Raw genomic sequence first — 20595 nt, forward strand, 5'->3', positions numbered from 1 at the left:
TTACTGTAGATGCTCATGCAATGAAAGAGTATTCCAAAAGGTTTTGGTCATGATATTTAAAATCAAAGGAGTCCATAGACTGTAATATGCTCCTGTGGCACCTTAAACACTTAAAAATTTATTATGGCATGATCATTTTGGGAGTAGAGCCCACAAACGATTGTGTCATACACAATACATGTATTGTTCTTCAAGGGGTCCCAGTATTCTCTGTAGGAAAGAACCTAATATTGTGTGTAGGGGGTAGGGAATCTGGAATACTACTGATAGTGTGGCAGCCCAATTTACTGTCCAGTGCAGGCATCCCCAAACTTCGGCCCTCCAGATGTTTTGGACTACAATTCCCATCTTCCCCGACCACTGGTCCTGTTAGCTAGGGATCATGGGAGTTGTAGGCCAAAACATCTGGAGGGCTGCGGTTTGGGGGTGCCTGGTCCAGGGCAAGACTGATGTATCAGGGGAAGGGGTTGGGGGTGTTTGCATGTTGCATGGATATGCACACATGTTGCAGATTGTGATGGGATTCAGTGCCCTGCCTGGGTGTTACATGCCATGGAAGTTCTAGGAGGGAAAGGAGCTGGTTGTGTGACAGGTGCTTGAGCCACAACCAAGCCTTGCGATATACACAAGTTGTTAGGGAGGCTAAGGAATGGAATGTTAATTCCCTTTCTTCATTCACAAAAGAATTGTTCATTTACAGTTGCATAATATTGCCCATATACAGGGTGAGTCCTTTAAAAGAGGCCCTGTGGATAGAGTACACATGTTCCACGGAGCCTCTTTTAAAAGACTCACCCTGTAGTAGTCTTATAGGAAATGATAAGAGAGAGAAATATTTCAACCTGGACAACTCTAGCAACAATATCTTATCCACTTGGCTAACCCCTCAGCCCACTGAAACCAAGAGGCAACTCTGCATTGGAGGGGATTTGGCTGCATGTTTTGGCCGGTGTCAGATGCTGTTGCTTTATTGAAGCAAAGTGGTGTGGCCTGGACATCATGCTAGTTTGGAAACCATTAGCAAATGTAAGCAAAGTCTTTTTCCAAAAAAAATTGGCCACATTTCCCCCAAAGCAAAACCAGAAGAATTATTTTCAACGGTAGGATTTACAGCCTATTAAAGTTATTTAGCTGTGATGCAGGGGGAGTGAGATGTAAATGAACAAAAAAGTTGGAGAAGGAGAAAAAGCCGCCTTGTGTCTCAAAAATGGCCTGGAAAAATGTGGGTTTTATGTGTGTCATTACAGCTTTTCTACCGGGACAATGGGCAGCGTGCAAGGATTGCATTTTCACTTCTGAAATAGGGAGTTGCAGTAGAAAAGAGAACAATCAGTATCCTTTGACTAAGAAATAATGACACAAAGAAATATAGGAACTGAATATCTTCAGTGTAACAACACTGCATAACTCTTATGAAATCAAAGGGATTCTAAGCCATGGGATCTCTAAATATAGTAATGTTGGTATTCTAGATTAACAGCCATAGTTTGTACAGTGGTCCCTCAATTTACGAATTTAATCTGTTCCAAATGCACATTCGTAGGTCGAAAAGTTTGTAAGTCGTAAAAAGCGGTTTCCCATAGGAATGCATTGGAAATGGAAAAATTCGTAAGTCGAGTAAACTGCATCTAAAATTCGTAAGTCGAGAAAACCCCATCTAAACCGCAATGGTTTTCCTTTCGGATGTCGAAAAAAACGTAAGTGTGCGGCCATTTTTTTTCATTCGTTAACTTGAATTTTTGTAAGTCGAGGGACCACTGTACTTAGGCTGAGGCTACCTAGATTCAGTAAGCTGTTTTGAATTGACATCTGCTTTACACAACAGCACACAACCCCTAAGTTCCTTAATTAAATGCAAAAGTAAATGTATATAGAACATATACAATTAAATTATAGTGTTTTTCACCATTTTTTCCTACCAATTCCAACTAACCTATAGCCCTTTCTTCCCCCTCCCCACAAGGAAACACACTTTCTTCCTCCTAAGCCAGGCATAGGCAAACTCGACCCTCCAGATGTTTTGGGACTACAACTCCCATCATCTCTAGCTAACAGGACCAGTGGTCAGGGATGACAAGAATTGATGTTTTAACAGCTTGTTAAGAAATTCTAGTAAGCATTATGTACTGTATTGGGATCAAAGGAAGAATTTATTTTATACTTCAAGTTTGCTAAACTCCAGCAAGAATGATAGTTGCCTACTTGTATACTTTATTAATTCTTCCATGTTTACAAAACAGTTGAAATTGCCTCTTGATTTACCATTTTTCTATGTGTGCGTCTGAATTGCATTATAATTTGCAATACTACGTTTTGGGATTTTTCAAGTACAAGCTTTTGGGGAGAGGGAGGGGAGGTCTTTGTACTTCTGGGAATAAAAAGAAATCTGTGTCTGAAGATGGCAAGTGTGTGTGTGTGTGTGTGTGTGTGTGTGTGTGTACACACATAGGGACTGAGCACAGTGCTAAAGAATATGGAATTTATACTATTGTTCTGTAAAGAGGGTGAATAGAAATAATTGAATAATGCGTCAGGAGAAGTATAGTATTGTATTTGTAACAATATTGTTCTTTGTAAACACTAAACTTGATGAGCTCTCTCTCTCTCTACATATAAATGTGAGCCTGGAATGTTGATACTGCACATTTACTGAATGTAATTTCTCAGACTTTTATCACAGGTTTCTGGCCCCTTTCTCTGTAATGCAGCTTGTGGGTGGGATGGGGTGGTCATTTGTTTACTTTTTTTAATTTTTTTGGCCTCTGTTTTGTTGTGATGTATTCATATGTGCTACATTCCTTTACTTAACAGAGTGCTAATGTCTGTAAGACTTGAAACAATAAAAAATGAAACAAACCAAAAAAGGGCATTAGATTATAGCCAAAACTTCATTAATGCTGAACTAGGAAGGTTTATTCTGATTGAACTACCTTGTTAGTAATGGATTTCCATTTCCACAACCTTCCAGAACTCCATAAATATTCGTATCCATGTTGGGCAGAGAACTCTCTATGCTCATAACAACTCCCACTTTTACAAGAAGCTGCAATTAATGATTCAGTCCTCCATTTTTTTAACATAAAAGAATATTGGTGAAAATCACTAGATTAACTTGCTTTACCCTTACAAATATGCACATTATGAAGCATAATTTACTTTTAACATTTGAAGAGATAAAAGTGTGATTGCACTTAGTTTGAAATAGTTATGTCTCACAAACAACATCCAGGGCTACTTAAACGGAGTGCTTTACTGAATAATAATAAATAAATAAATGATAATAATAATAATAATAATAATAATAATAATAAATATATATATATAAATGTAAAAAGGACATGTGGGTGTTTCCACTTTTCACCAACACCACTTGACCAATTGAGGTGAAATTTTGACACAACATAACATGCGAATGTCCGAAGGATATAGTTCGCTAAGACAGATGTCACACCTCCGCCAGGTAAAAACCCAAAAAAACCCTGTTCCAGAATGCAGCACTCAGCCAAAAGTGCATGCTGGGAAAAGAATCAGGTTACAAACCAGTGCCCTCTAGCGGTGGCTACGCTGGTACTGCACCTATAAAACCTTCCCTCTCAACAGCACCTTGACTCCCGTTTACATACTATTCCAAAACATTTACAGACTAGACCAAATGGAGGTAATGACTCGCCTGGGTGGGGGTTGGGGGGAGGAGGGATGGGATCATAGCTGCCAAGTTTTCCCTTTTCTCACGAGGAAGCCTATTCAGCATAAGGGAATTTCCCTGAAAAAAAGGGATAACTTGGCAGCTATGGATGGGATAAGTCAGGCGACAGTGGGACCAGTCACAGGGATGGGACGGGGGGTGATACATCATGGGTTGGGACAGAGAGGGGGGAATCACAGGGATAAGACGGGGGAGGGGGACGTTATGGATCGGCAGAGGGTGGGGGAAATCACAGGGATGAGCCACAGCAACGTGTGGCAGGGCCAGCTAGTAAATGATAAATTTATTATTTATACCCCACCCATCTGGCTGGGTTTCCCCAGCCACTCTGGGCGGCTTCCAACAAAAGATTAAAATACAATATTCCTTCAGATAGTTAAAACTTTCCCTAAACAGGGCTGCCTTCAGATGTCTTCTAAAAGTCAGGTAGTTTTTTCCGTTGACATCTGGTGGGGGAACATTCCAGAGGGTGGTGCCATTACCAAGAAAGCCCTCTGTCTGGTTTTCTGTAACTTCGCTTCTCGCAGTGAAGGAACCCCCTGAAGGCCCTCGGAGCTGGACCTTGGTGTCCGGGCAGAACAATGTGGGTGGAGATGCTCCTTCAGGTACACTGGGCCAAGGCTGTTTAGTGCTTTAAAGGCCAACACCAAAACTTTGAATTGTGCTCGGAAACATACTTGGAGCCAATGTAGGTGTTATGTGGTCTCCGTGGCCACTCCTAGTCACCAGTCTACCTGCCGCATTCTGGATTAGTTGTATTTTACGGGTCACCTTCAAAGGTAGCCCCACGTAGAGAGATAACCAGAGCATGCACCACTTTGGCAAGACAGTCCAGACAGGGGGAGTCTCAGCCTGCATAACAGATGGAGCTGGTAGACAGCTGCCCTGGACACAGAATCATAGCTGCCAAGTACCCCGTGTTTCCTTACCATTTCCCAACGGTCTGCCGTTTGAGCTCCTCTCCCGTAAATCTCCCTTAAATCCGCTCCTGCCAGCAGCCATTTTTCTGGTGCCGGTTTGCCAAAAAATGGCCGTCGCTGGCACCTGAAATAGCTTCTACGCATGCCTGGCGGCCATCTTGGGGTGGCCACATGGTGGCGGCCATCTTGGAGGTGGCCGCATGGCCACCCCTAAGATGGCCACCACCATGCGCCCCCCCCCAAGATGGCCACCGGACAACTTCCGCTGCTGCTGCTGCTGCTAATCCCGTGTTTTTCTGTGGTGCAAGACCTGCTTACAAGGCTGTGGTTCATCAATGATCCTTGAAGAACCCATTGCTATCCTTCAGTGATGTCTTGCATGAGTAAATAGAGTTGGTTTGTTGTTATGCCTAATAACATGAATTGAATATGTTCTTTAAACTCTGCATATATTGTTTGTTCAACAAAGGGTAGTGAAAACACTCAGAGGTGCGGTCCTTCCTTGTATTTTCCTTGTACTTTCACCTTAGCCTTTTTCCTGAATGGGACAGCAATGTACGCTCTTCTAAAGGCGGCTCTCCTTATCTCAACACTTTCAGGTAGCATGTTTAAAAAATTAAAGCCAGGTTCATTCAATGGCTGAAAGGCCCATTGTAAACTCTTTATATTAACTTTGTTTTCACTCTTAACACAGCACATGAGGACAACATTGGTGTTTTCCATTACATATTTATCCAGCTGAATAGTTGTGACTGAGGGTGTGATTCATCTGCTAATGGGTGTATAGCACCAATTGATCTCCAGAGAAGGGTGGAGGAGAGAGAACACTTTTAGTTTGACATCAATTCCATAGATATGGTAACTCTATCCCATATTTCCTTGGAGACGAAACACAAGCAATTAACAGCAGATCGCAAGTGAAACCACAGCTACTGGAGGCATAAAGCCCTTCTACAGAAGTTTAAGTTAAATCAATTGCTTCCAAGCATCTTCAAACACATGCTCTTATTTCTTCCCTACATCCCAATAAAAAGTGCTTCTCATATATACAAATTGCACCTGAATATCCTTGATTTAAAGACAGCTTCAAATTGGAACGTACTGAGGTTTTCCTAGAAGTAACTTCTTCCAACAGTGTCCTCAAGTATTGTTTCCAAAAGCATCAATAAGTATGAAACACAGATTAACTTGCTTTTGCACAGAGTGGTTTTCTGGTCTGTTCATTGCATCTGATAAAAGCACTCATAGCTATGAGTTCAGAGCACTGTTTCGCGTACAACTCCAATGAGACTATGTGGCCGTTCAGGCTCTGACCTCTGTGTTCTCTCCAGCCACCGGGTTTCTGCTGTAGTAAAAGTACTCACATCCCCACAGCTCTCCAAGTGCAGGAGTCCCGGGTGCCTTCTAAAAGGCAGCGTATATGCCTTTGATGCAGATGAACAAGCAGGGATCATTACCTTCACAAAAAGGGGGGAGAAAGTACAGTTTTGTTTACCTTATAACACCTTCCATTCACATTTTTATATCAAGGGAGGAAAGCAGCTACTTTTCATTATGAAAATCCCAACAATCTTAAAACACTAAAATGGGCCATTCGGTATGTTGAAAAACAGTCAAGCCACATGTGAATTTGAGCCTGTACAGTCATACCTCGGATTAAGTACGCTTCGGTTTGAGTACTTTCAGTTTAAAATTTTAAGCTTAAAATTCTACAAGGCAGACTTAAGCAGTATGTGGACCGAGAACTCCCAGAAGTGCAAGCCAGATTTCGAAGGGGCAGAGGAACCAGAGACCAAATTGCAAACATGCGCTGGATTATGGAGAAAGCTAGAGAGTTCCAGAAAAACATCCACTTCTGCTTCATTGACTACACAAAAGCATTTGACTGTGTTGATCACAGCAAACTATGGCAAGTTCTTAAAGAAATGGGAGTGCCTGATCACCTCATCTGTCTCCTGAGAAATCTCTATGTGGGACAAGAAGCTACAGTTTGAACTGGATATGGAACAACTGATGGCCACTGGTCCCATCACCTCCTGGCAAATAGAAGGGGAAGAAATGGAGGCAGTGAGAGATTTTACTTTCTTGGGCGCCATGATCACTGCAGATGGGGACAGCAGTCACGAAATTAGAAGACGCCTGCTTCTTGGGAGAAAAGCAATGACAAACCTAGACAGCATCTTCAAAAGCAGAGACATCAACTTGCGGACAAAGGTCCGTATAGTTAAAGCTATGGTATTCCCAGTAGTGATGTATGGAAGTGAGAGCTGGACCATAAAGAAGGCTGATCGCCAAAGAATTGATGCTTTTGAATTATGGTGCTGGAGGAGACTCTTGAGAGTCCCATGGACTGCAAGAAGATCAAACCTCTCCATTCTGAAGGAAATCAGCCCTGAGTGCTCAGTGGAAGGACAGATCCTGAAGCTGAGGCTCCAATACTTTGGCCACCTCATGAGAAGAGAAGACTCCCTGGAAAAGACCCTGATGTTGGGAAAGATGGAGGGCACAAGGAGAAGGGGACGACAGAGGATGAGATGGTTGGAAAGTGTTCTCGAAGCTACCAACATGAGTCTGACCAAACTGCGGGAGGCAGTGCAAGACAGGAGTGCCTGGCGTGCTATGGTCCATGGGGTCACGAAGAGTCGGACACGACTAAATGACTAAACAACAACAACAACACTTCGCAGACCCATCTGGAACGGATTAATCCACTTTCCATTACTTTCAATGGGAAAGTTTGCTTCAGGTTAAATACGCTTCAGGTTAAGTACAGACTTCCAGAACCAATTACACTCATACTTCGGATTAAGTACGCTTCAGGTTGAGTACTCCGTGGACCCGTCTGGAAGGGATTAATCCACTTTCCATTACTCTCAACGGGAAAGTTCGCTTCAGGTTAAGTACGCTTCAGGTTAAGTACTCCATGGACCGTCTGGAACAGATTAATCCACTTTCCATTACTTTCAATGGGAAAGTTCGCTTCAGGTTAAGTACGCTTCATGTACAGACTTCCGGAACCAATTGTGTACTTAAACCGAGGTACCACTGTACATCAATTTATTTATTTGGAATGCTACCTAAAAAGACTCTCATTAGTATTTTATTGATGGGTCTATAGCACTTACTCCTAACGACAGCAAAACTATTCAGTAATCCAGACAAATGAGTTGTATCCACTTCTTTGCTTTTAAAAAAGTTTTTTTTAGGATAAAAGCAACAAGAGGCCTATGGCAAACAGGCTGGTTTCAAATCCTGAGCAATTTCTACTCCTTTCCTAGTTCAGCATGGAATTCGACAAGCAGGAAATAATCTCGCATTTGATAGCAACCTAGGAAACCAAATATACAGGTACAGGTATATATAATTTATAAAAAAAATTATACCCCGCCCTTCCCGGTTTTAAAACTGGGTTCAGGGTGGCTAACAACAAATATAAAACATGCATTAAAATGTGACTTAATAGCAGCATAAGAACAACATAAAATACAACATAAATGCAGCATCAATGTCAATAAAATTCAAAAATTCAGGGTCATTTGGGGGGGGGGGGGAACCCAGATATATTAAGAGACAATCAATTCCACTAGCACATACTCCTTTCCCTCTGTTTGTGGTGTTTTTTGACTTACCCACCTCCCAACTCCAGACTTTAGAGGGCTGCGGATAATCAAAGGGGCTGGTCTGTATTTTTTTTTTGTTTTGCTAAATGAGTTTGGAAGCTTCATCAACAGGTATCATGGTTGTTTTCCAAGCGAGTAAAATATTATTCCATACTTGTCAGTAGTACTACATCAGTATATAATGAGTTTTTTCTGCATTAACATGATCACTACCTCCACATGAAGTTAGCATATGTTTATCCTTCTTGCTGTTTCACTCTGCCATAGGGATGAGCTTAAAAATTTCATTTTATAAATTCAGAAGTGAAAAGTTGGTAAATAAAAATTATTGACACAGATCCACCACCTATTGTCACTAGCTCCAGGCTTAGAAAATTGTGACTAGATTTCTCCATCACCACATTCAGTCCCTAGCATAAGAAACCCTAAACTGTTTGATTCTGACTGAACTATTATTTTTCCTTTCAAAAAACCAAGTTGACACAGGCCAGCAAGACTTACAAAACTGCAGCTACAAAATGAATCTGCATCCTGAAAGCCAGAGGTGTCAATTACAGTTCAGTTCCAATAATCAATTACCTGCTCAAGGAAGCTGGCACTGTGGATGGCTTCCTCCATGTGCTCTTCATCTGATTTTAAAACACACTTTATGTCTTCCACTAGTTCATGTATGTCAGGGGTCATGGTGCAGGAAGACTGCTCTAGAAACCTTGCCACAAGCAGTTTAGTATCTATGTAGGATTTGTAGTCTATCAAAGACCGAGGTCGTGAGCGCAAGGCCTTCGCTCTCAGACTCTTTCGCAAAGTGACAGTAGCTAGTTCTGGTTTTAATTCTGTTTGGGTAGCAGCTTCACAACTCAGCACTGGACCTGAAAAGAAAAAGAAAATGCTTGTGGGTAGCATGTACACAGTCTTGCATCCAGTGAGGGCTTTGCACTGACTAGCAGAAGCACTTCAAACACATGATGTTTGCCAAACCCTCCTACCTCCCAAAAGAATAAGGTAGATCAGCTGTCTTTAAATATAAAAAGGGAACCTGATAATCACAGGTCTTACAAAAGTGTAGAAAGAGTCAAACAGTATTAAGGATATATGTATTTCAGAGGCACCTAGTTTTTAGAGGAGGAAAACAATATTTTTTTTTTGTTTTCTTGAATTGTCCTAGGCATAGCAGCCAACTCCTAGAGGCCCAGGTGCCTTTGCCCCCCATTAAATATTTGAGGAAGCTTTTGCAAAGGGGGAAAGCTCCATTTTTTTAAAAGATCAGCTCAAAGTTGTGCAGCTTTTTTTGCAAATGGAAAAAGCCTCATTTTGGGGGGGTCAGAGTTGTGCATCTTTTTTTGCAAAGGGGGGAAGCTCAATTTTTAAGGATCAGCTCAAAGTTGCTGAGTTTCCTTGTAAAGGGAAAAAATCCTTGTAAAGGGAAAAAATTCTGTCTGGAAACTGTAGAAATTGGTCCCTTTCATAAAGAAAATAAGGAAAGGGACCAATTTCTACAGTTTTCAGACAGATAACCTAATCAGCCAGTCACATGTCTCTGCAGACAACAACTGAGGCCTAGGCAAGGGACCAGGAAGGGAGCTAGCTCTCTTATCTCCCTGCCTGATCTCTTGCAATCAGCTGCTGAGCGGATTCCTTTCGATGCACTCATTCCCTCGTTAGCCTTTAGCTCTTTCTTTCTTTCTGATCTGCCTTTAGCCCCTGGACAATTCGGCTCCAGGGACCACGCATTCGCTCCATAAGACACACAGACATTTCCTCTTACTTTTTAGGTGGAAAAAAGTGTGCCTTATGGAATGAAAAATCTGGTACAGTCATACCTTGACATCCGAACGCTTCGACTTCCGAAGGTTTCGACTTCCAAAGTCGACAACCCCGGAAGTCTTTTTGCAAGCAGCACTTCATCATCCGAAAACCTCGACTTACGAAGACATTATGAATCCATTGCTCCGTGTCCGCTTCTCTGGAGCAGCAGAAAACAACCTTTCTCCCTCCTCTATATGACATCCTTTTATATATTTGAACATGGCTATCATATCACCCCTTAACCTTCTCTTCTCCAGGCTAAACATACCCAGCTCCCTAAGTCGTTCCTCATAAGGCATTGTTTCCAGGCCTTTGACCATTTTGGTTGCCCTCTTCTGGACACGTTCCAGCTTGTCAGTATCCTTCTTGAACTGTGCTGCCCAGAACTGGACACAGTACTCCAGGTGAGGTCTGGCCAGAGCAGAATACAGTGGTACTATTACTTCCCTTGATCTAGATGCTATACTCCTATTGATGCAGCCCAGAATTGCATTGGCTTTTTTAGCTGCTGCATCACACTGTTGACTCATGTCAAGTTTGTGGTCTACCAAGACTCCTAGATCCTTTTCACATGTACTGCTCTCAAGCCAGGTGTCACCCATCCTGTATTTGTGCCTTTCATTTTTATTTTATTTTTTGCCCAAGTGTAGTACTTTACATTTCTCCCTGTTAAAATTCATCTTGTTTGCTTTGGCCCAGTTGTCTAATCTGTTAAGGTCATTTTGAAGTGTGGTCCTGTCCTTTTTTGCCCAAGTGTAGTACTTTACATTTCTCCCTGTTAAAATCAACTCTGCCAGGGAACTCACAATCAGAAAATAAGGTGGTAAATTGTTTGTGATAGTACTAAGGTAAAGGTAAAGGGACCCCTGACCATTAGGTCCAGTCGTGACCGACTCTGGGGTTGCGCGCTCATCTCGCATTATTGGCCGAGGGAGCCGGCGTATAGCTTCCAGGTCATGTGGCCAGCATGACAAAGCCGCTTCTGGCAAACCAGAGCAGCACATGGAACGCCGTTTACCTTCCCGCTGTAGCGGTTCCTATTTATCTACTTGCATTTTGACGTGCTTTCGAACTGCTAGGTTGGCAGGAGCTGGGACCAAGCAACGGGAGCTCACCCCGTCACAGGGATTCGAACCGCCGACCTTCTGATCAGCAAGCCCTAGGCTCTGTGATTTAACCACAGCGCCACCTGGGTCCCTTGTGATAGTACTACATATGTATAAAGCGACCCCTATTTTTTTTATCCCAAAATTAAGAAATCAGCATTTTAAACATCAAACAGAATAACTTTGAGCTTTTTTTGGGAAAGTCACCCCAAGTTGTTGAGCTTTTTTGAGGGAAGTTGCCCAAAGTTCCTGAGCTTTTCCCCCCTCTTTTTTTTTGCAGCAATCAGCCAAAGTTAGGGTTGCCATATTTCAAGAACCAGAACCCGGGCCACCCACACCAGGGCCAAGCCCCTGTGCATTCACCACCTGTATATAAGATGACTCCCATTTTTGGACTAAACAAATTTAGCAAACAGCAGTGTCGGACACAGAAAAATTGAATGGTAAAGCGCAAATGCAAGCTTCATCTGCAAAATGGCATCCCTGAAGGTATATTTTACAAAATTGTTGCTAGGAATAAGAAACTACTAAGGAATACACACTAACAAAACAGACAGACAGACACAAAAATTTTACATTAGTTAACTTGCTCCTCCAAGGCATCAGTCCAATTACAGATCAAAAAGTCTTAAATGCAAATAGACCTCTTTTATTTTGCAGCCTGAAATGGCTGCTTACCTGGCTCTTGGGTGGGCGGCAGTTGCAGCCCAGCATGGCTTCCCCTCTTCCACCAGGGGGACAAAAAGCCTATTTGTCATGACTGGTGACTGGGACCTCCTTTGCCACTGTGGATGGCAAGATAACCTGCTAACACCAAAATTGGAACTGCCCAATGGGGCAAAAACAGGGGCAGAGCCAGTCCACTGGCTGAAAATAAAAGTGAGTGGGTCCACAACTGAAAAACCCCGTCACCTCTTGGTGGAAATCCATGCAGCACGGGATCACTTTTTGATCGTTTCCTGAGAGGCTTTAGGACTGTCTTGCAGGTTGCTGCAAGGACTAAACTGGCATCTGGTTGCAAGGTGGTCTCTCTAGTTATAGAATTAAGTTCATCTCCGCCTACTGCAAAAACAAAGAAACAACTCAGAAGGGACAAGAAAATAAGTTAGAATAAGCTTTGTATGTAATGAAGTGTGTAGAAAAAAAAGATCCTCGGGACATGTATTAATATTTATATCAAACAGATTTCTATGACTATTTTTAAACCAAATATTGGCTCCCAAGCAATTATTTTTAAAATAAACTATGTATTACTCACACTAATTTATTTGTAAAAGAGAAAAAATACTCCTTGTCACAGGTAGCTCCAACAGGGCATTCTAGAGAAACATCCAAAAACTTGTTTACTGTGTGTGTCACATCTGACAAAACTATGTTCACATTACTCATACTTATCAGGATGGTGAGCTGGTTCCCTATCCTCACCCTCTACCCCCCCCCCCAATCCAACAGCAAGCCTCCTCCTACCATTGCGGGCTTCTTGGGATGGACCCTCCACATGGTCTGAGTAGACCACAGGAGACTTCTATAGGCCGAATGACCTGCCCAGTGACACAGAGCCACACCTCAGTCCTGTGCACAAAGGCTCACTTAATCTGGGATGTCTGAATCTGACATCACCCAAGTTGAACAGCTGGGTCCATAGAAAATGGAGTTAATTCATAAAGACATAATAAAAACAATTAAAAATTGGGAGTACCATCTCAAATCTGTCAAACACAAAGAAGCAAACATTGTAGACAAAAAGAAAAGGCCAAGTTCATTCCTTCAGTAATACAGTGGAACCTCGGTTTTCCAAAGTAATCTGTTCCGGAAGACTCTTTGACTTCTGAAACGTTCGAAAACTAAGGATCAAAGGGCAGTTGGCAAAATCCATTGAAAAAGTGGAGAAACGTGCCTTGGGAGCCGTTCAACTTCCGAGGCACATTTAAAAATGGAAGCAATTACTTCTGGGTTTTTGGTGTTCAGGTTCCGAATTGTTTGGCTTCTGAGACGCTCAAAAATCAAGGTTCCACTGTAATACAAAAATGATATAATCAGCTTTGGAAACAAATGTTTTGGGTACTGATACTGGCCCAGTTCCTACGGTAGTGAAATGAAAATAAGTTAGATGATGATGATGATGATGATGATGATAATAATAATAATATTGTTTCTACCCTGCCCGTCTGGGTGTAGACAAAAGCTTGCTGAACCACAGATTCAACTCAATTCAATTCAAGATCAGCTTGAATTGCTAAAACCATCTGCTAACCTCTTTAGCTACTGCCTACAAAGGACAAATCAACAGGAGAACTGCAAAGATGGGGTGAGTGGCAGACAAAGTCTTGTTCAGGGCTCAAGAGCTACTTGGCTAGCACAGGAACTGTGACAGCTCCTCCCATGAGAAAGCCATGTTTCAGGGTTTCTGTCAGAGATGCACAAAGTTAGCATCATCCAGCTGCTCTGCAGTTAGACAACCAATACTGTTCTTTGCCACCAACATTTCTAAAAGCATTGTATTAACAGAAATCTACTATAAGTCAGCTCAAATCTATTTGTCCTCGTCCATCTAGTGATACAAAGCCATAAACTTTATTCTATCGGTTCCTGAATTCAACATTTCCCTGATAGAATACAATATTTCTGAAAAAAAAAGTTTAAATAAACCAAATGCATTTATTCAAAACCTATTTAAAACTTTTTTCACAGACCAACCTGAGTAGAACTGCATTCTATTTTTTTGTTTGCTCTTATCTGAAACAACACTGTAATTTTTTTAAATTATAAAGTACTGTTGAACAATCTGGTGAATTTTCTATTGAATCTGTTTGAAGCTCAAAAGCAGAGGGTACTTTCTCCCATAATTTAGATAAAAATGGTTCGTCACCCCTTATTCCTGATGTGGGGTTCTAGGAACAAGTTTTGCAGGTGAATCACATTTAATACTCTTAACTGTGGCCAATTGTTCTAATGAAATCCCATGTCAGATGCTGCACTGTTGAAAACAATAGTAGGAAACATTTGTTACAGAGATGCATCCTCTTGCTGCTTATTAATTCAGCATTAACTCAACCACAACACTTCCAAAGGCGTTTTTTTAAGTACTCAAAATAAAGCCTAAATCTTTACCTGGAGATACTTGTGCCTCATTCTGTCCTGGTGAGCCAATCACAGCTTCTGAAGCATCTGAAATTTGAAATGCGTTTCCCTAAATGAAAAATTAACATTATCCACATAAATATTAATAGGGAATTCATAGAAAGGACAATTCAATAGCTCTTCAGTATCTTGGTAAAACCAACACCTGTCCTCCCATTCAAAGACCAATAAATATTAAAGAGCTAGCAAGCAAGCATATAATCCAGGGGTCCCCAAACTAAGGCCCAGGGGCTGGATGCGGCCCAATCGCCTTCTAAATCCGGCCCACGGACGGTCCGGGAATCAGCATGGTTTTACATGAGTAGAATGTGTCCTTTTATTTAAGATGCATCTCTGGTTATTTGTGGGGCCTGCCTGGTGTTTTTACATGAGTAGAATGTGTCCTTTTATTTAAAATGCATCTCTGGGTTATTTGTAGGGCATAGGAATTCGTTCATATTTTTTTTTCAAAATATAGTCCGGCCCCCCACAAGCTCTGAGGGACAGTGGACCGGCCTCCTGCTGAAAAAGTTTGCTGACCCCTGATATAATCCTTGGGCCACAGGTGAGGGTGGGGTATAAGGAGCAGGGCAAAAAGCACGTCAAACCATATTAAGCTTGGTTTTTTAAACTAATTATTATCAAAATGAGTTATGCAAATGGAAAGTAGCTTATCCCTCAGGGAAAACTTCATTATTATTTTTAAAGCCTGCTTTGAACAGCAAAACATGTTATATATATATATATTTTAAAAAATTCAGATTACCAGTGAAATTGAATATACTATTTATGCCTTTTGAGCTTCAAGTATTACACTCAGGTTTACAGACTGGACCCTGATTCTCACCATACATGGAGTAGATTCACTGAAAATCAATGAGGTTACTGAGTTCCACTGGTTTAAATTGGATCCAATTCTAGGATACTACAAAAAACAACACTACAAAAAAAGCAAAAGTATATACTCAAGAGACATAAAACTAGCTAAATATCTTTCATTCCCAATTTAGCAACTTCCAGTTAAAACCTGAACGTATTTAGCTACTTATTCCTAAGCAGAAAAATGAAACTTCAATAACCTGCTGTGAAAGCACATCAAGTTGGTGGAATCCAATGGACAGTACCTGCACATGATTCTGGCCTACCACAGCTTCATAAGGAGGTGGGGAATCAAGTGGACAGAAAACCTCCACTCCTTTAATTCTGGCTCCATAAATATGTGGCAGTGGGATGACATCAGAACCCAGCATCCTAGGAGAAAAAGGTTGTATCAGCTATAAAGCTCTCACGACTCTTCTATGGAAAGTGGTCCCACAGAATTCAGTGACCACAGTAGATATCATTCTTTTGTGGAAGTGCAATTTGTAGGATACTCTATCAAGAATCTTCACAGGGCCTCTAACACAACCCAAACCGGGACTGTTAGCTGTGAAAAAATAAGCCAAATAATTTAAATACTAAATCCAATAAAAGTATATGTAATCAAAATGCTGGAAGTTAGACACATAATCCTGGAAATCCATCACATGAGTAACAGAAAGTGGCATAAGCAGCTGGAGATGCTGTTATATTTTAAGCAAGCTGCACAACTGACTCCCAGGTAAGAGGCCAGCAGGAAAGGTCTCTGTGGTGCCCCAGAAGGATCCTCTCTCACATTGCTAAGTGCTATTCATGTTCCCTTACATTCTTCAGTTCCTTTTTTGTGCTTAGGCTGCAGCTCTATAAAACCTTCACAGCTAATTCTAGATCAAGCTGTGTGAAAATGCAGCGCCATGATCATGAAATGTGAATTGAATTTCTCCCTCATCTCTGAACTTTTATACTCTGAATCCCAACTTTTATACTCTGAATCCCAAGCCATTCAAATTTCCTAATTAACAGATATATTTTTATCTGGGGCATTATTATTATTATTATTATTATTATTATTATTATTATTATTATTATTATTTATACCCCGCCACTCTGGCCGGGTTCCCCCAGCCACTCTGGGCGGCTTCCCAAAAAACATTAAAATACAGAAATCCATCAAACATTAAAAGCTTCCCTGCCTTGAGATGCCTTCTAACCCTAACAGAATATTTTGAAATCACAAAAGGAACTAGACAGGGCTGCCCTTTATCACCGTTATTGTTCATCATGGTCCTGGAAATATTATTGATCAGATTAAGAGACCTATCTACAATTAGAGGTATTAAGGTAGGTGCAAAGCAATTTAAAGTGAAAGCCTTCGCAGACGATTTAGTTTTAACATTGGAAAATCCAAAGGAAAGTGTTGCAGAAGCTATAGAAGTAATGGAGAAATTTGGCCAATTGGCAGGATTCAAATTAAATAGACAAAAAACCAAGGTTATGGCAATGAATATGACGAAAGAAGAAAAACAGGAATTACAGTTAAAACATGGACTCGACGTGGCTAAAAAGGTAAAATATCTGGGAATATGGATGACAGCAAAGAATATTAATCTTTATAGTGATAATTACGAACAAGTATGGAAGGAAATAAAGAAAGACCTGGAAAGATGGACTAATATGAAAATGTCATTCTTAGGAAGAATCGCAACAATAAAGATGAATGTATTACCTAAGATGTTATTCCTATTTCAAACTATACCTGTGGTTAAAGGTACGAGGCAATTCCAAGAGTGGCAAAAGATTTTATCAAGATTTGTCTGGCAGGGGAAAAAACCTAGAATAAAACATAAAATTTTGGTAGATAAGAAAGAAAGAGGTGGATTCGCCCTGCCAGACTTGAGACTTTATTATGAAGCGTCTTGTATCTGTTGGATAAAAGAATGGATAACTCTAGAGAATACGGACTTGTTAGATTTAGAAGGTTTTAACAATAGATTTGGATGGCATGCATATTTATGTTATGACAAAAAGAAATCACATACCGGGTTTACGAATCATGTGATAAGAAGATCTCTGTACGAGGTGTGGGAAAGAAATAAAAGGCTGTTAGAGACTAAAACACCCTGGTGGGTCTCACCAGCAGAGGTATTAACAGTTAAGAAAGTAAATATGGAGAAGAGGCGGGCCACGTATGAGGAAATCTTGACGAAAACTGAAAAAGGATGGAGTTTAAAACCTTTTGAGGACATTAAAGGAGTGTTAACAGGATGGATAGAATACCATCAAATAAATGATGTGCTTAAAGAAGATAGAAAAATAGGTTTTGAGGATAAAAGATCCAAATTTCAAATAGAAGTGCTAGAAGGCAAAACAAAGCTTTTGGCAAAGATGTATGATTTGTTGTTGGAGTGGTATACAAAAGATGAGTTGACAAAAGAAGTGATGATTAAATGGGCAAAAGATTTGGGGCACAATATTGAATATGATGCGTGGTTGAAATTATGGAATCAAACTTTAAGATTTACAGCATGTACTGCCTTGAAAGAAAATGTATATAAGATGATGTACAGATGGTATTTAACTCCAGTTAAATTAGCTAAAATGTATAGAATGAGTGACAAAAGTTGCTGGAAATGTAAAGAGAAAGATGGTGAATTTTATCATATGTGGTGGACATGCGAAAAAGTTAAAAGATTTTGGGAAAGTTTATATAACGAATTGAAAAAGATGTTTAGATATACTTTTCCAAAAAAACCAGAAGCATTTTTGTTAGGAATAATGGGAGGAGAGATTAGAAAAGAAGATCAAACATTGTTTATGTATGCAACAACCGCGGCTAGGACTTTGTTAGCCCAAAAATGGAAATTACAGGAATTACCTACAATTGTGGAGTGGCAGATAAAAATGATGGACTATGCTGAACTTGCTAGATTGACATGCAAGATTCGTGACCAGGGGGAGACAAGGTTTCAAAAAGACTGGAGTAAATATGTGGACTATATGGAGAAAAACTGTAGATCATTAAAAACTCTCGCAGGATTAAAATAAACCTTACGAATTGACCAATATGTCAAAAAAGGAACTGCAAAAAAGGGAATTAACAAGAAACCCGCATGAAGGGAGGGGGGGAAGTCATAGCTCGGCGGAGCAAGGTAAAAGATGTGAATATAAGATTTTGTATAAAAGATTGGTTTTGTTAATTGGTTGAATTTGGAAAATTGGAATAAAATGTATTTTTTTTTAAAAAAGAGATGCCTTCTAAAGGTCTGGTAATTGTTGTTCTCTTTGACCTCTGGTGGCAGGGCATTCCACAGGGTGGGTGCCACTACCGAGAAGGCCCTCTGCCTGGTTCCCTGCAACTTGGCTTCCCGTAGCGAGGGAACCGCCAGAAGACCCTCGGCGCTGGACCTCAGTGTCAGGGAAGAACGATGGGGGTGGAGATGCTCCTTTAGGTATACTGGACCAAGGCCATTTAGGGTTTTAAAGGTCAACACCAACACTTTGAACTGTGCTCGGAAACGTACTGGGAGCCAATGTAGGTCTTTCAGGACCGGTGTTATGTGGTCTCGGCGGCCGCTCCCAGTCACGAATCTAGCTGCCGCATTCTGGGTTAGTTGTAGTTTCTGGGTCACCTTCAAAGGTAGCCCCAGCGTATTGCAGTAGTCCAAGCGAGAGATAACTAGAGCATGCACCACTCTGGCGAGACAGTCTGCGGGCAGGTAGGGACTCAGCCTGCGTACCAGATGGAGCTGATAAACAGCTGCCCTGGACACAGAATTGACCTGTGCCTCCATGGACAGCTGTGAGTCCAAAATGACTTCCAGTCTGCGCACCTGGTCCTTCAGGGGCACAGTTACCCCATTCAGGACCAGGGAGTCCTCCACACCCGCTCACCTCCTGTCCCCCACAAACAGTATTTCTGTCTTGTCAGGATTCAACCTCAATCTGTTAGCCGCTATCCATCCTCCAACCGCCTCCAGACACTCACACAGGACCTTCACCGCCTTCACTGGTTCTGATTTGAAAGAGAGGTAGAGCTGGGTATCATCCGCATACTGATGAACACCCAGCCCAAACCCCCTGATGATCTCTTCCAGCGGCTGCATGTAGATGTTAAAAAGCATGGGGGAGAGGACAGAACCCTGAGGCACCCCACAAGTGAGAGCCCAGGGGTCCGAACACTCATCCCCCACCACCACTTTCTGAACACAGCCCAGGAGGAAGGAGCGGAACCACTGTATAACAGTGCCCCCAGCTCCCAACCCCTCTAGACGGTCCAGAAGGATGTTATGGTCGATGGTGTCAAATGCCGCAGGACTAGGAAACAGCTCTCCCCTTTGTCTCTAGCCCACCGGAGATCATCAACCAGTGCGACCAGGGCAGTTTCAGTCCCATGATGAGGCCTGAATCCCGACTGGAAGGGATCCAAATGGTCCGCTTCTTCCAGGCGTACCTGGAGTTGTTCAGCAACCACTCGTTCAATCACCTTGCCCAGGAATGGAAGATTTGAGACTGGGCGATAGTTGGCCATATTGGCCGCATCTAAAGATGGTTTTTAAAGAAGTGGTTTAATAACCGCCTCTTTCAGCGGGTCTGGGAAGGCTCCTTCACAGAGAGAAGCATTCACCAACCCGCGAAGCCCATCGCCCAGCCCTTCCCGGCTAGCTTTTATAAGCCAGGATGGGCAAGGGTCAAGGAGACAGGTGGTTGGTTTCACTCGTCCAAGCAGCCTGTCCACATCCTCGGAGGTAACAGATTGGAATTGATCCCACACAACTTGACTAGACAGGACTCTAGCACTCCCCCGCCCCGGCCCTGCTCCCACGGTGGAGTCTACCTCTTCCCGAATCTGAGCGACTTTATCTGCAAAAAACTTTGCAAAATCATTGCAGGAGATCATGTGGCCCGTACTGGGCCCAGATGGAGCAGGTGGTTCCGCTAAATTGCGAACCACCTTAAAGAGTCTCCTACTGCTGTTTTCTGCAGATGCGATAGAAACGGTGAAGAAGGTCCTCTTCGCTGTCGCCATTGCCACTTGGTAGGTTCGAAGTTGAGCTCTAGCCAGTGTCCGGTCTGATTCAGAATGAGTTTTTCGCCACCGGCGCTCTAGCCGTCTCAATGACTGTTTCATCACCCTCAGCTCTGGGGAAAACCACGGGGCTGTCCAGGCTCCATGCAATCGGAGAGGGCGCTTCGGAGCCAAACAGTCAATAGCCCTGGTTAACTCTACATTCCAGCGGGCCACCAGGGAATCGGCTGAACGGGGCCCTCAGGCACTCACACAGGGGAGTCCTCCTGGGCAGCAGCAGCGGTGGAAGCAGCAGTCCTTTTGAGGCCTGCCAGGCCCCGCCCTAAGCCAGGTGGTAAGAGGCAGGAACAGGACCTGCAGGCACTCACAACAGGGGACACTTAGTTTTGTTTCACACTTCTTGCTTTCTATTTTTATTTTGATGAAGGGAATT

General features: G+C 42.1%; 1 protein-coding gene across 3 annotated transcripts in view; it reads right to left on the reverse strand.

The window, feature by feature from the left end:
• Positions 1–766: 766 nt before the first annotated feature.
• The window catches only part of ENTREP1 (endosomal transmembrane epsin interactor 1), a 34356-nt gene continuing 14527 nt past the window's right edge, over positions 767–20595 (reverse strand). For 2 of the 3 annotated variants that reach the window (XM_060280046.1, XM_035099641.2), the window contains 5 exons: positions 15358–15529; positions 14270–14348; positions 12071–12220; positions 8826–9115; positions 767–6083 (listed from right to left, as the gene is read on the reverse strand). In XM_060280046.1, coding sequence (XP_060136029.1) covers positions 5883–6083; positions 8826–9115; positions 12071–12220; positions 14270–14348; positions 15358–15529 — 892 coding nt within the window. In that variant the 3' untranslated portion in view covers positions 767–5882. The remainder of the gene's footprint in view (positions 6084–8825; positions 9116–12070; positions 12221–14269; positions 14349–15357; positions 15530–20595) is intronic. The other variant, XM_035099643.2, reaches the window with a different exon arrangement.

This window comes from Zootoca vivipara, chromosome 11 (assembly GCF_963506605.1).
Source record: "Zootoca vivipara chromosome 11, rZooViv1.1, whole genome shotgun sequence".
Lineage (NCBI taxonomy): Eukaryota > Metazoa > Chordata > Lepidosauria > Squamata > Lacertidae > Zootoca > Zootoca vivipara.